General features: G+C 45.0%; 1 protein-coding gene across 4 annotated transcripts in view; it reads left to right on the forward strand.

Moving 5' to 3' along the window:
* Positions 1–14922, forward strand: part of ABHD2 (abhydrolase domain containing 2, acylglycerol lipase) — a 40063-nt gene that overhangs the window by 17878 nt on the left and 7263 nt on the right. For all 4 annotated transcript variants that reach the window (XM_083849814.1, XM_083849811.1, XM_083849812.1 and 1 more), the window contains 7 exons: positions 2352–2527; positions 3901–4068; positions 6786–6969; positions 10503–10595; positions 12261–12371; positions 13620–13689; positions 14533–14617. In XM_083849814.1, the coding sequence (XP_083705940.1) occupies positions 2352–2527; positions 3901–4068; positions 6786–6969; positions 10503–10595; positions 12261–12371; positions 13620–13689; positions 14533–14617 (887 nt within the window). The remainder of the gene's footprint in view (positions 1–2351; positions 2528–3900; positions 4069–6785; positions 6970–10502; positions 10596–12260; positions 12372–13619; positions 13690–14532; positions 14618–14922) is intronic.

The following is a 14922-nucleotide window of genomic DNA, read 5'->3' on the forward strand; positions in this document are numbered from 1 at the left end:
AATGTCCGTTCTTATCCTAAGGTTAGAAACAACGCCCCGATGTTGATGTCGGAGTCTCTTCTGGAGGAGTTGCAGATTCTGATGGGTTGTATTTGGGGTGGGGGGTGGGGGGGAAAGAAAGCTACTAGCAAAATGCATCAGCAAAAGACTTCTGTAAAAAGTCAGGCGCCATCTAGGTATGGGGTACAGCTACTGAACTGCTTGTGACGTAAATATCTGGGGTGAAAGTAGCTGCTTTGTGGTCTTCTGGAAGAGCAGTGTCACCTCCATCTGGTGTAATAGTTACAGGAGCTGCTCAAAACCCTCTGCAGTGAGCAGTATGTGACCTGAGCAGAGCCATCCATAGTCCTTGTCCCGCCTTGTTCATACTGACTCTGTCCCTGTGTGTGTCCGCTTCGTGTTAGGAGACAGTCCGCTCCCTTCTCTTCACCTCTACCAGCAGTTACAGAGGACGAGCTTGCACAGTCCCCATCGCTGCTGGGAATCTGCATGGCAGGCATGCTGTTCCTGGCAGGCGCCTAGCTGCAGTGCGTCTCCCGGTGTAGAGATGTGGGGCTGATAAAAGACGGGTAGCGCTGCCAGTCTCATTTAGACTGTATGAGAAGCCTTCCAGGTGAGTGAGAGAATCCAAGAGACACTGGGGGCCGGTTTACAAGGTTACAAGCATCAGCTGGCAGCTCTCGTAGCTTTTTTTTTTTTTGAAGGGATATCTACTTCTCTGGAAAGCTGTTACGGGTTTCTTTGGGAACTACACTGGTAAAAACTGGGTGAAACTGTACAATGGGCTATTGCTGTGTTGCTTTGACTTGGAGAAGGCACCCTTACGGATGAGGGAAGAGAATGGAGAACAATGGGTATCCTCCTGCTGGAACTGCTGCTCTTGTCTTGCTAAACAGGCACTGGGAGTTCTTCTGTACAAAGTTATTTTTAAAGGGTATGTAAGGGGGACGGGGCTACAGATGTGGCACTAAGAGCTGCCATGGGGAAGTAGGTCCAGTGGTGATCAGTGTCAGAATAAAGCAAGGCTTCTGTTCAGTCACACCCTGATGGGTTACAGCCTTAAGGAATAAATCAGATGAGCCTAAAGCTGCCTGGTATGCTGTGAACAGGGAGAGACATGAAAGAACAGGATCCCTGCTTCATGTGGTCCCAAGCAGTAGATGGGAATAAGTGCAAGAAGCCCTAAAAAAAAAAGGGGGGGGGGGGGGGGGCGGGAAATGTGTTGCTGATCTCTCGGGATGCAAGGTGGTGGGGGCAGCTCTCAAGTTTGTTCTGGATACCCAGCCCTGTGCAGCAGAGACCACAGCTCCTTAATTGGAAGCATGTTCCCTGGGGCAGCTCTTCTCCTAAATAATGAATCATTCACGCTTTCCTGTCAAGAGCTGATGTAAGCCTCATTTTCAAGGCAGTGGCTCAGTCTCTCCTTCGCGGAGTGGCCAGGTGAGTGCCCCACCAGCACCGCTGGGCAGCAGCACCTCTTCTGTTAGACCACTTGCAGCTCTGCTTGTAGCAGCGGAGCAGAGAGCCAAGCTTTGAACCCCTTCCAGCTAACGGCTGCTTACCCCAATGTCTTTTTGGGGACCGCTAAAGCCAGAAAGAAAAAGGCTGTCTGTTTGGGCACCTAGCTTTAACATAGCCTTGGTAAACAAGGTTGGTGGAGTGCCCCTCTTGTGGTGAAAGGGGTGGATTTATTCAGTGGTGTTTTTCTTGGTCAGTTCTTACAGGTCCTTTTGAAACTGGTCCTGCTTTATTACCAAGCCCTGCTTGAGAGGCAGAATTTCCCCATACCGTGCTCCTCATTCAACTGAGAAGAATATTTCTGTAGAAACTTGTCGCAATGAGCAAGTCTTGTGGCTTTTAGTCTTTCAGACCTTGCTATGAATCCTCTTGTTTCTACTGCTGACTTATGAAATCGAGTGCTTACACAAGTCCATGTGGCTCAACCCAGCAGGCTTCGGTGCTTCAATTAAAACAGATTTACAATATTTGACAAGTTCTGAAGGTCAGGTTGGTTGGCTAGCAACGTGCTGTTCCAGTCTCAGTAAGACAGCAGGTCTCTGCGTAGTCTGTGAGAAGCATTTGTGCACGCAACGTTTCAATGTGTAGGAATGTCTGTGTCTGCGTTTTGGCCTCTTCTCTTAGTGCTGATCTCTCAGCAGGGGGAGCGTATCAGTCTCTCTGCTCTAGTAAGACTGTGAAGAGCGGTGCTGTCGGTTCAGTCACAGCAAAAACAGTTTTGCGTTTGTTACTGTGTTTGGAAATGAGGGGGAGATTTGTTATGGGATCGCTTGTGTGTTCTCAAAGCTTGTTAACGCAGCAGGGATGTGTAACTAAGTGACTCCCTCTTTCAGGTACATTCCACCCCTGATCTGGGGCAAGAGTGGACATATCCAGACTGCCCTTTATGGAAAAATGGGGAGAGTGAGATCACCACACCCGTACGGACATCGCAAGTACCTCACCATGCCAGATGGAGCAACAGCAACCTTTGATCTCTTCGAGCCGCAGTCTGAGCACTGCACCGGAGGTCAGTCGAAGCAGCGGCTGGCTGCGTCTAGCTGCTGACCTGGGTTCTGTGCTCTGGGGCACGGAGGGGGATAGATAAGAGCCCTGGTGCTTGATTCTCAGAAAGGATAGCTGTTAATTTTGGTGGTAGGAAGGGGGCAGCCACACAGTACTAGCCAACCTGTGGAGGCTGTGAGACCATCTTGCTGTGCACTCGTATCTCAGACAGCGGAGCAGGACCCACTAGACTATTAACCTTGTGTGGCGAGGGCTGGGCATTAAGGAGCAGCAGAAGTGTTCCATAACCCCTCTGTATGAAAACAGTCTGTGTGCTTAGGATATGAAGGAGTCTACACTATAAGAGAATTCTATGCAAAAAGTAGAAAATCCTGGTGATCTACTGCATTACGTATATATACTCAGAGTGAATGTCAGATTTAAAATGCACTATTACTAGTGGTAACAGCAATACTTAAAATTGAGTTACTGTGACTCGACTTCAGTAGTACAATCTAACCTCTGCTGTAGCTGATTTCATTGTAAGCCCACGACTCCCATTTGGCCTTCAGAAAAGGCCAAATTCTTAACATTATCGGAGTTGAGATCTTTGTGGTATAATGCTGTGCTGCAACAGTTTCTGTTGTCCTTATCACTGAAGAGAATCTGAACAGTGCTCTCCTAATGAGGCAAAAACGCACAGTGGGTAGAGTTAGAGCTTTGCACATAAGTGCAAAGAGTATGATAGCTAATTGGAAGTACATATGCTAATCCTGAATATATTTTACTGTCCTCACTTGAATTACGGTAACGGCTTTCTTAGCTGATAAAATGATACCTTGTTAAATTGATGAGCAGTGCCAGCAGATCAGATGTTAGATTAGCCACAAAGCAGGTGATGGCTAATGTCAGTTGGTCAGAATTTCTGTGCTTAGCAAAGCTTCATTTTGAAGATCTGGGTTGTGCTGGATTCTGAAAGGGAAATGAGAAAAATAGCTTAGTGTGCCTGGTGCATGAAGAAGCAGTGGGCTCTAGTGCTTCCACACACTTAGCAGTCTCAACAGGGGCTGTCAGAAGGCAGAACGTGTGTGATGTCAAACATCTTTCTTCAAAGGGAAGGATTTTCCCTTGGTCACTAGGCAGTTTCTGTAGAACTGTTTGGTCAGCCTTCCCCGAAGTTAGAAAATTGTTCACCTTTATAACATGAATTACTCGTTATACATCTTTAGCAATAGAGCTGCTAGTCTTCTGTCCCACACCGGGCTTTTTGAAAGAATAGTAGGGATTTTACCTTTCTTCTGGTACGTGGTTTCCCATGGATCTGAAATGGAAAGCTTCTGAATTTCTTAATTTGCATGAAGTGACATTTACTTAACTTCCCTCTCTTTCTGTGCACAGAGGATGTCACGATGGTAATCTGCCCTGGGATTGCTAACCACAGTGAAAAGCAGTATATCCGCACTTTTGTTGACTACGCGCAGAAAAATGGGTACAGATGTGCTGTTCTGAATCACCTGGGGGCTTTACCGAACATCGAGCTCACTTCTCCACGCATGTTCACGTATGGTGGGTACTGCGACAGCTGACGGCTTTCGGTCTTGTGGAATTTCTAGGACTTGATCAGGCTCCTTCAGCACACCACAATTGCCATAGGGGAATTAGGCTGATCATTTTATACTGTTTCTTAGGATCTAAACCTAACTGATGAGGAAGAAAGGGGCTAATACCAGGATTCAGTTTTTCTTTCTTACATATGTTAGGACTAGGATAATTAAGGAGACCGTTTTTGAAAGAAAAACTGGAAAAAAAGCACTCATGGCTACTGTGAGCCTTCTCAAATGACTAGAGAGATGCTTAAATGTCAGTTTAGTGGGCTATGAACAAACTTGGCTCTGTAGGATAAAAGCTATTTCTGACACTTTGGAAAATGTAGTATGAGAAGGAGTGTGTACCAGCTTATCCAGAAAGTACATTTCTGTTTAGGAAGGACTTGGTCAGATTGGTCCCTGAATGTAATGCAAACGTCAAGGAATGGCAGCAGCTCTGTGGTCTGACAGTAAAACTACAGAAGCGGTAGTGCTTATCTACTGTGATGTGGGGCTTTCATCTTGAATATAAGGAAATCCTTCTTAACCTAGAAATCAAAAGGAATAAAGTACTTTGAGGTGGGTTAAGAGTGACTCTAGTTATTCTTAACTGCCCTGATATTGTGTGATGTGATCTTGGTAGAATGTGGCCCTCTTGCCAGGGACCTGATCTGCTTGTTCCTGAGTTCTGTTGAGCCTTCATGTCCTTTACCACAAACATCTATAGTTACATCAGGAGTCAACTGTGGGTACAATAGACTGGTGTTGGGTTTCTTTATATTTTTTTAAAGGTAACTAAGATACTTACTGCTAAGAGTTTGGATTAATAGCTTAAATGTTGATCTTGAACACTTGAATTGCCAAAACATCTTGTGCTTGGAAACTCTGGGTCTAGCAGGCAAATAGGCAGTAGGTGCTTCGTTGCTTGTTTTGTAGCTATTAAATCTGCTCCTGAGACGACAAACACTTCAGGAATACCAATAATACCAATAGCCTCAATTTGTAATGAGGTCCTAGACTGGTAGTTGTTTTGAGTCTACCAAGCTTGACTTCCCTAAAGCATTTGCTTTTTTGATAGAGTTTGAGAGCTTCCTTCTAAAAATAGTACCTTCCTAGGACAAGGTACAATCCCCCAAAATTGCTGGCTGCTCTCTGAAACTTTCGGCAGTGTCATGCTAGCTTGATACCTAAAAATAATGCCATAGCCTAAATTTTTGAATAATTAGCTGAAATAGTTAATAAGGGACTGGGGAGGAAGGGAAATAACACCACCATCAGGGTGTATAGATCTGCTACCGCTCTGCCTGGTGCTGTTTTGAACAAGATGGTGCTCTAATTCTTTCTCTATCTAGTGTCAAATGCAGTCTAGATTTCCCAATCCTCCTCTAATTTTCTGAGAGTTTGCTGGAGCTGATGGCAGATTGTTCATTTCATGTAGCTGTCCTTTAGACCTTAGGGAGCTATTTTGCAGTGTAGCTCTGAAGATATGCCTTTCTAAATCTTTTACAGCCTTGGGAAGGGCAAGGAATGTCTAGCGCTTCCTTCGAGTAAGACAGTGAATCACTTAACAAGCAACTCTGCCAAGTGTTGTGCCAGCAAGACCCTGCGCAGACTTTACTCTGCCTCCAGCCCAAATACCCTGTTGTCCTTCCAGCTTATGCTGGATTCCTGTTGCATTTGTTGGGGAGCAAGTAGCATAAACTTGATTTGCTGAATCCCCGAGCCTTTATATCGAGCTTGACCTGTTGCTGTTCTAGCTTCAGGTTTCTGAAAGGGCTGCCAGCTGCTGTCAAATCACGACAGTCAAACACTAGTGTTTTGGCCACTGGCTTCTTCCAGAGGAGACTAGAGTGATGCAGCTTTTGTCATCTTGAGGAAAATTGTCCATTACCAATGTTCACAAGGAAGTGCCCAAGCTGTGATGAAAGGCTCGGCCAGAAGCCTCCGATTTCACTGAAGCAAACGCAAACTGTAGTGCTCAGCATCTCCTCCAGAGCTAGCCAAAACCTGTGCCTGATGTCCAGCAAGGATGTTGCTTTTGGGGTCAGGGCATACTGGAGCAGCACTTGGGTGGCACAGTGTACAGTCCAAACCCTTTGGATTTACCTTCCTGGAGCAGCTCCGCAGGACAGAGCTGAGATTCTGGCTCTAAACCGGAATAAACAGCTGTAGTTTTATTGCTTTTGTTCATGTGATGCCTTCTGTGCGGTTTGAAGCACTGAGTCCAACTGGAAGGCTAACAAAGCGCATAGCCTGTTGATACCATTGTCCTAATACCCTCAGTTTGGGAGCTGCTTCTCTTTGTCTCCTCTTTCCACTTTCCAAACTCAAAGGCAGGAGAAATAGCTGTAGGTACTGATATGCAGAGTTTTTGCATAGCAATGTCAAAGCCAGGGTTATTTGACTTCACTTCTTCAGTTGCTTTAGAAAGGAAGAGTTTGGATTGTCAGACTGGCTGTTCCAAGGGTTAGATTTTTTAGATTTTATCTTTGGCAGTCAGTCAGACAGGCATGAGCTAAGGTCCACAGGACTCATAAAATAGACATGAACATGTGTGTGAATCAGAGCCCTTAAAATCTTGAGGTTATTGAAAAGTCAGAAAGGGGAAGAAGCTGAGCTTAAAGCATACAACTGGAGTTTGAAGTAGAAATCTGGGGCTGTTGGAAGTTGACTCTTGGCATTGTCCTTATTTTTCAGGTTGCACCTGGGAATTCAGTGCGATGGTTAATTACATCAAGAAGACCTACCCTCAGACCCAGCTGGTTGTGGTAGGCTTCAGCCTGGGTGGAAACATTGTGTGCAAGTACGTGGGGGAGAGCCAGGCCAACCAGGAGAGAGTCCTGTGCTGCGTCAGCGTGTGCCAGGGCTACAGCGCGCTCAGGTGAGTCTGCAGTGTCTCTGCTGGCCTCTTCTGGGTGGGGAAAAGCATGCTGGTTCTCTTGCACCTAATCAAACTAGTCTGAAGGACTACAGGATGCCACCTTCCTGAAGCAGCAGTCAAAGCTTTGTTGATCAGCAGCACAAACAAACTGTGTCAGCAATACAAATTAGCTTTCTGTACCTGGCCAGGTAAACGCTGGCAGCTTCTGCGCGTGCGAGTTGGCCTGCCTGTGTCGTGGCAGAACTGCTGGTGTCGTAAGGAGAGGCATTCCCCATGCAGTCCTGGTTAATTAAGCAGGCAGGCTGGGCAGTGAGACAAGCTACTGAGCTGGTGCCAAGTTTGAAGCAATAGTTTGCTTTCTCATCGCTCTGAGGAGTATCACTTGGTCCATAATAGCTTTCCTGGCTTCGCTGCAGAGTGTCATCCGGCAGCTCTTATCTGGGGAGGCTGGAAGGACACAGCTCATACTCTCAGTCCATGCTCCCCTCTTTTTGGGGGTGCCACTGAAACAGGCAGGGGGCTGGTGGGAGGATAAAGAGGCTCTTGCAACCCCTGCTATCTGCCTGAAATGGGGAAGGTGGGGAGGCTAAGGCTTATAGCCCGAAGGGCTGCCTAAAACATTAACCTGTTGTTCCCTGCCTGGAAGCCGAGGCTGTAGCACTTCACAGGAGCTGTAAGGGCTCCACCTAGCGTTAGCACTGACATTCACTGATGGGGGGGTTTGGGCACAGCACTGCTGCTTGAAAACCGGCAGCCCAACTAATGTGCAATAACTTTCCGTGTGCACAGTTACTGAAGATTAAAACAGTGTAACTCGTTAAGCTAATGCTCCCAGTTCTTGCTGTCTCCCCATATGGACAACTACTGAGGTATGGCTGATTGTACGGTAACTTAATTGCCTCTCTGCGTTTCAAATATTGTCATTGCTCAAGGGGCTGTTGAGGGCAGGGTGTTTGTGTCAAGATCCTTCGGGCAGATAAAGATGGAACTGGCAGCACTGCGAGGGGCTTGCTGTAGAACTGGGCCTCCCAGCCTGGTGAAGCTAGCCGGAGCTCTCCGTGCTGCTGATGCTCTACCTCTGCTGTGACTGGTTTGGTATTCAGCAGTCTGAAGGCACCTTTTGTAAGTTAAGCTCTTACAGGTGAAAGTAATAAGTTTTTTCTGGAAGCATTAGGCATGGATAAAAGTTTGATAGACAATTCAGTAACATTCCAGGGTACCTCATGCCTTCTGAGACTTCAGATCAGGTGTGACTATTGCTAACAGTGTGCAGTCTACTGCTAGGTCCCCAGGAGTTCACACCCTTGGAAATCCGAACAGATGCGTTCAAGAATAGTCTGTTTTTGTTTCAAGTAAAATGTTGTTCGTTGTCTTGAGGTTCTGGCACAGAGCATCCTATTGAAGCCTGCTCCTGAAACTGTTTTTGTAGCCATCAAACGGGGTTTGCAAGGATTGCATCTGGCCTTGGCCGGTTTGATTTATCTTACACAGTTATGCAACGTTGTCTATCTGGTCTCCAAAACGTTCTGAGTAATTCTGTTCCCTGAGCTGATTTCTTAGTAGTATGTCATGATGTGCTGGTGAAATGGCAGGGTAAGGACAACCTGTTTAACAATGCTGCACTTGGATATCTGCGTGGAAAAATAACAGCTGCTCGTGTGAGTTTAATGCAAGTCTTCTGTGGGTTCTTGTGGATTACTGAGCTCTTGACTCCACCTGCTGGGTAAACATCTACTAGTAAGTCTCCGGTCATAAAACATCTGCTGTGCATTACCATGCACTCAGCAGGAAGGCTTCTCATATCTTGTGTCTCCCTACCTAATATTTAGTGCTGCTTTTAAATGCTAATTAGACAAAGAGCTAGGGGAAAGCAACGTCAGTAAATATCCACAAAGTAAACGACAGCATAGGGTGGGCCTTGTACCCCTGGCTATAGAAGGGGGAGGGAGGAGGTACAAAGCATCTCTAGGTGGAATGGATAAGCCGTAGCCTTCCTGGACTTGGTCTGCTAGGTGAAAATAACTGGTTTCTTCCCTCTGAGCTACACAAAAGTGGATTGCCCTGGTTAGATTACAATTCCTCTTTTTCTTAGCTTGTACAGCCTTTATCTGCAAATATCTTTAGGAAGTAAAGGGGAAAAAAATAGGAAAAAGTGGTGGTGAGCAAGATGAAGCAGGCACTCGAAATTTGAAAGCCTTTCCAGGGCGCTAAGCAAGTGTCCCATAGAGGGGCATGGTAAAATAGAAGGCTCTGCTGGTAGAAAATGGGTCTCAGCTTAATGAATTAACACAAAGTCTGGGGAATTTGTTCCCTGAGGCTAAGCAGGGACATGTCTCCTTATTCCTTAATCTCTGCCTGCACAGGCTTGATTCTGCTTCTTGATCTTGTGGAATGCATCTTTAGTGTAGCTACAGGCTGTGGGGAGAGTCCCCACCTTTGAAACCGGTGCAGTCCTCAAAAATACTGGAAGTTGCATTTTTGTCAGTGCTTGCAGCCCTTCATATTAGGAGCCCTGTTGTCTGCCATAGTAATTGTGGGGAAATGTAGTAGTTTTAACTTTAGTTGTCTTGAAACGACTTTAAAGATTTGCTTGGGAAATCTTTTCCTGTCTTTATTCCCCTGTCCTGGTGTAAGCATGGTAGCTATAGCCTGGTTAGGCAACAAGTCCATGTTGCAGCATGGCTTGCAAGCAGGCAGCTTGCTTATGCTCTGCTAGGAAACCTGCAGCTTGTGGCTTGGAAGGTCGTGATAAATCCGCTGTAGTTCTCATGGTATGTTAATGTTTAAATGGGAGTACTTCAGTAGCTGAAACTGCCTGCTCCCAGCATTCTTAGGTGGCTCAGTAAATGATAGTATGTTTCCTCAGTAACAGCAAACCCTGGTAAGAGTAAAGCTCTAACCTGCCCATGACCCTGCAGAGCCAAGGAGTGCTTGTATCTGGCAAAGCTCACAGAAGTCTGGACGACTTTAATTCTGTTTTAACAACAGATAAGCTGTGAAGTGCTGTTCTGCTCTGAGAATAGGTAAAGGCTTCAACTCTGATGCCACTTGCAGCTGCAACGAGTATTTATCCCTGCAGTTCCTGCCAATGAAGGTAAAATGATAATAGTGTATGTAAATATTGCAAACATCTGCACAAATGATTTCCTTTGCAAAGCTATTACACACAATTTTTTTCAGCAACAGGTTTTAGTCCTTTCCTTGGTGGTTCCATTAAGTAAATTGCATTCAACTTATGCAAAGGGATACCAAAGTCCTCTTGTCAGTGTTGCAGATCTTGACTGATGGCTCCTAAATGCTCTGATCAGGACAGCTAATTGCATTGTGCAAAATGAGACTGCAGATCTGTTTTCTGATACTACCGAACTTCATCAAAGTAGAAGTCATTTCCTGGAAAAGGTTAAGCTATGGCAGGGAAAGCCTGGAGATTTGTTTACTTAGCCTCTAGGCTGCAGTGAGATGTTACGGTGTATTACTCTGATCTTTCAAGATCTCCATTAACAGCTTAGATTGTTTTGCTGTGTTTTTTCTAGGGCACAGGAAACCTTCATGCAATGGGATCAGTGCAGAAGATTTTATAACTTCCTCATGGCGGACAACATGAAGAAGATCATCCTTTCTCACAGGTAAACTTGCATTGGTGCTGCTGATTGGGTCAATTGCTCTATTGGATTTATCTTCTCTTCTCAGTCAGACTTTGAAAATCAGACTCCTGAAAGATTACGCACAAATCCCCTGCTCAGTGTCTTTTAAGTGCAGCAAGAAAAAGAAGGGGAGCCCATGCCAATTGCGTATGCTGTAAAATATACAAATAAGCTCTGGTGATCCTGTTAGAAGAAAGCAAGCTTTGTTGTGGTTTTTTGCCTTCTGAGGAGACTTGCTTAATGAATAAACAAGATGAGCACAGGAAAACATTGTAATTAAACTTCAAAGTGGAGTATTGTGCATCTGTTTCACTTCTAGCTAAAGAATCCTCTATTCAAGGAGCCTCTGGTTCTGCCACCTACTGGAGGTAGGATTAATCTTCAAGATCTGCTGCAAGGGGCTGCTGCTTATCAAATAAGCAAACAGTCATTCTGTAGATCTGGCTTCTAGTTTTCTTCTCCAAAGAGCATGTAGCCAGCAGAATACTTAGTGCTGCTCTTCCTAGAGTGCTACCGTCCTTGCAGTATCCCTGTGCTACTGTTGTGATCTGTGGCTCTCAGATTCGAAAGGAGTGTGTTTGTTAAACAGGTGACATGCTCCGTGTTGTTGTTTCCTAGACCAAAAATGATCTGGGTCCTTCTAGGGCAATGACTATGGAAGTACCTCATCTGTGGATGCTAATTAAGGCCCATTCCAATGAGGAGCATGTGTCACTTGCCAACTTTTGGTTCATAGCTAACACTCCTGTGCAGTATGAAATACTCGCAGGAGGAGTTAGGACAACTGATGTGTAGGATGATCCACGTAATTCACTCCAGACTGATAAATATTTGGACAACTTGACCAGATTATACATGTCAGGGTATATAAGCCCCCATGAAATGGTGCTTAGATTCATAAGCCAGATAAAGGCAATGCTGGCTTGAAGGAGATTCAGTTAAGTAATCTTTTTTTCCACAATCGTTTGTGCTCTAAGGCAGCTCCCCCAAGTCAAGCCTAGTCTCCCTCCTGCTCTGCCCTGCAGCTGCTTCTAAAAGGGAATAAAAATCCTCTCCAACTTGCGGCCTTTGTTCTATTTGTTAAGGGAGTGGTTTGTTCTGGTGAAGAAACACATCCTCTCCTGAGGGTAATAACTAATTATGACAAGTGTCCATAGTAAATAGCTTTCTGCTAAGGTAATGCCCCCAAGTAATTTCTGCTGGATGAGCTAACCTAATATCTGTGCTGGGGAGACTTCAGGACCAGATGGTGACAGGGCTGCTATGCCCAGGACTGCTAGTGCTCTCCCCGAGCCACCCACAGGTTTGATCTGAAGCCAGAGGACCCTCCCTCCAACATGAAGCCTCTGTTCTAAATCCCCCTAGTGCTGTCTGTTCTGGGAAGGCTCTTTTTAGAGGCACCTTTTGCAGTTTTTCAGTATAACGAGAGCGTTTTTCTCTGAAGTGGCTGTTAGTTTCTGTTGTACCTCATTGTGAAGGGAGGTGGACAAAAAAGCTGTGCTTGTTTCCAAGAAAGCCTCATGTATGTAGCCCACTTCTATTCTTATCTTGTCAAGGATTTGGTAAACTCACTTGCCCTTGAGCAGGTCATGGCCGTGCTGCACTCGTTATGGTGTTTGGATATTTATCTTGTTATTCCTCTTTCAGGCAAGTTCTTTTTGGAGATAACGTGAAGAAGCCACAAAGCCTTTCAGATGCTGATCTGAGCAAACTCTATACGGCAACATCCCTTATGCAGATCGATGATAATGTTATGAGGTATGAAGGGGGACTCTGTGCTTCTCCGTGGGTCTCTAGAAGTGCCTTCTGTTTTAAGTGTTACTCTTGCATGCCTCTCGCTGTGCCTGTAGGAATCTGCTGAAATGCAGTGCTTACAACCCCAAATCCTTCCTCGTCTTTACATGGAATAAAACTACAAAAACCAACCAACCTTTATTTTTGACAGTCACAGCTTCTGTAAAGTCATCCAGGAGGCATTTATCTGTAACATCTGAACCTGCAGCCCAGAATAAACTAGGAAGAGGCAAGCCCTTGCCAAGAGGTCTACAAAAAAAAAGGCAGAATGTGGAAAGCATCTCAGAACTGTTCATGAGTGTTTTTAGTCCTACTTGAATTTTCAAAAACAACCCTCCCCCCCCCCAGAATAATACCTTCTCTGTGAACATTAGGACTGGATGAGATAACACGAACTTTTTAACTTGTCATACTTACACCTAAATTAAGCTCTCTGCATTATTAGGCAGCAGTCTGTTACTGCCTGTGTCCTTGAAAACAACTTAGTACTTTGTTCAGTGGCTGTGATCTTGCTGTGGCATGTTCTATATCAGGCATTGACACCTTTACAAAACGCTGAAGCTGTACGCTGTCAGCTATACAGCTAAAAGGTTTTTGGAGGGCTAGGAATATTGCTGTTTGTTGTCTTTCTGAAAGTGATTCCTAGGGGAAATATACTTGTCCTTCATCTCTGAGGCCTGTCTACTTTGGGCCTACAGCTGCATCTGTGTCTCCTACCCCAGGAAAAATAAAAGCACTTGAGTATAGGCTCACCGAATCCTTGGTTCGAGATGAAGGGCTAAGGATATTGCAGAGAAATGGAACCACAGTGAATTCTGGGTGGCTTGTAGGCAGGCCCTTTTGTCCAGTATCTTTGAGGTTTGTAAGCTGTGATGGTTTTATATTTGTAAAGGCTTTCAGGCAGTGAATAAGTTTATAAGTAATTTGTACAGAAGAAAGCAAATTAAGTTTAAAAAAGATACCTTGAAGGCTGCTAGACTTCCACTTGAATGTTTAACTTGGTATGTGTAGAAGAAACAAATCCTGCTATCAGTGTTTGTGTAAGCACAGAAAGCATAAAGGCATGTGCTGCCAAAGGTGAATTTTGCAGAGATGCTGGGTAGAAAAAGGCATCGTCCTTAAAAATACGGGTCTGGGCATGTATGTCCTTACCTGCAAATGGGAGTCAGGTGGATACTAGAAACATGATGGCAATGACACTGTCCATTCCAGGAAGTTCCATGGATACAGTTCCCTGAAGGAGTACTACGAAGAAGAAAGCTGCCTGCACTACTTGCACAGGGTAAGCTCTTGCAATTGACTGCTCTTGTACTGTCTTCTTCCTACTGGAGATAAAATGCTCAGGGCTTTCTGTTGCTGATACATAGACACAGCTGTCTTAGCTTGGACTTTTAGAAGTATTCAGACATGGTATTTTGGAGTGGGATTCCAGTTCTTAGTACTCCCAATACTGGTTCTAAATGCTCTGGGCTCTTTAGAGAGTGTAACTCTGGGTAGTAGCATCCAAGTGACCTAGGTAAAGCCAGAAGTTCAGCTGAACCCCTCTGAGTATAGGTGCATAAGGTGGGAAACGGGTGGTGGCATACAGCCTTCCAGGCAGAAAGGACTGAATACTCTGGAAGAGGCTCAGCACGCTGTCTGGAAGGCAGATGCTTAGCAGGCTGAAGTGCTGCAGAAGCAGAACTGGAAAATTAATTCCTTCTTGATTTGCTGAACCAGAGGATGGAGACACTCCAAGGGAGTTTCCTGGACTTTAACCAAGGTGTCTATAACAGCTGGCACTAGCTGCCTGATATGCAAAGCAATGTAGAGTAAAAAGGGTGTAGCTATTTGAATTCTGAGAATGGGGAAGATCTGTGACTTAATCTGTGTTTGCTCTGTTACACCCGTATCACTTTTCATACAATTGAATTGGAAAAAAATAAAGTGCTGCAGAGTACTCCATTGGTAAAAAGCCACCAGTCTGAATTTTTGACTGTTTTGCTGATGGATCTCCAGATAAAGGACAACTCTGAAATAAGATGTCTGAATTGAGCCAAGCTAAGAAGCTTTATAACAGTTGATAGAAACTCAAATACCAACCCCTAACTGTTGTTTTTTCTCTTTACTATGTTTCTTGATGCAGATCTATGTTCCTCTTCTGTTGGTTAATGCTGCTGATGACCCTCTTGTGCATGAGAGCCTTCTATCAATCCCAAGAGCTCTTTCAGGTATGTTGAAGCAGTCTGCTCCAGCAGTGCATATTTGTGTACCTGCAGCTTCCTTATCTCATCATGATCCGTGATTACAAAGCAGCTTGACTTGCCTTATTATGTCCGTAATTCTGTGGGAGGTGTACTAAGCCTCTTTAAAACACCAGTTGCTAGAACTAATGAGGTTCTTTGTGAGGAGGAAGAACTTGAGTCCTCCTTTCGGGCATCTTCTGCTGTTTAGGCTTGTGTTGATAGCCAGCAGTTCACATTCAGGTTACTTTCTTGAATGGAGAAAAAGAAAATGCTTCATGTTTTTTTCCTCA

This window comes from Anser anser (assembly GCF_964211835.1).
Source record: "Anser anser genome assembly, chromosome: 10".
Classification (NCBI taxonomy): Eukaryota; Metazoa; Chordata; class Aves; order Anseriformes; family Anatidae; genus Anser; species Anser anser.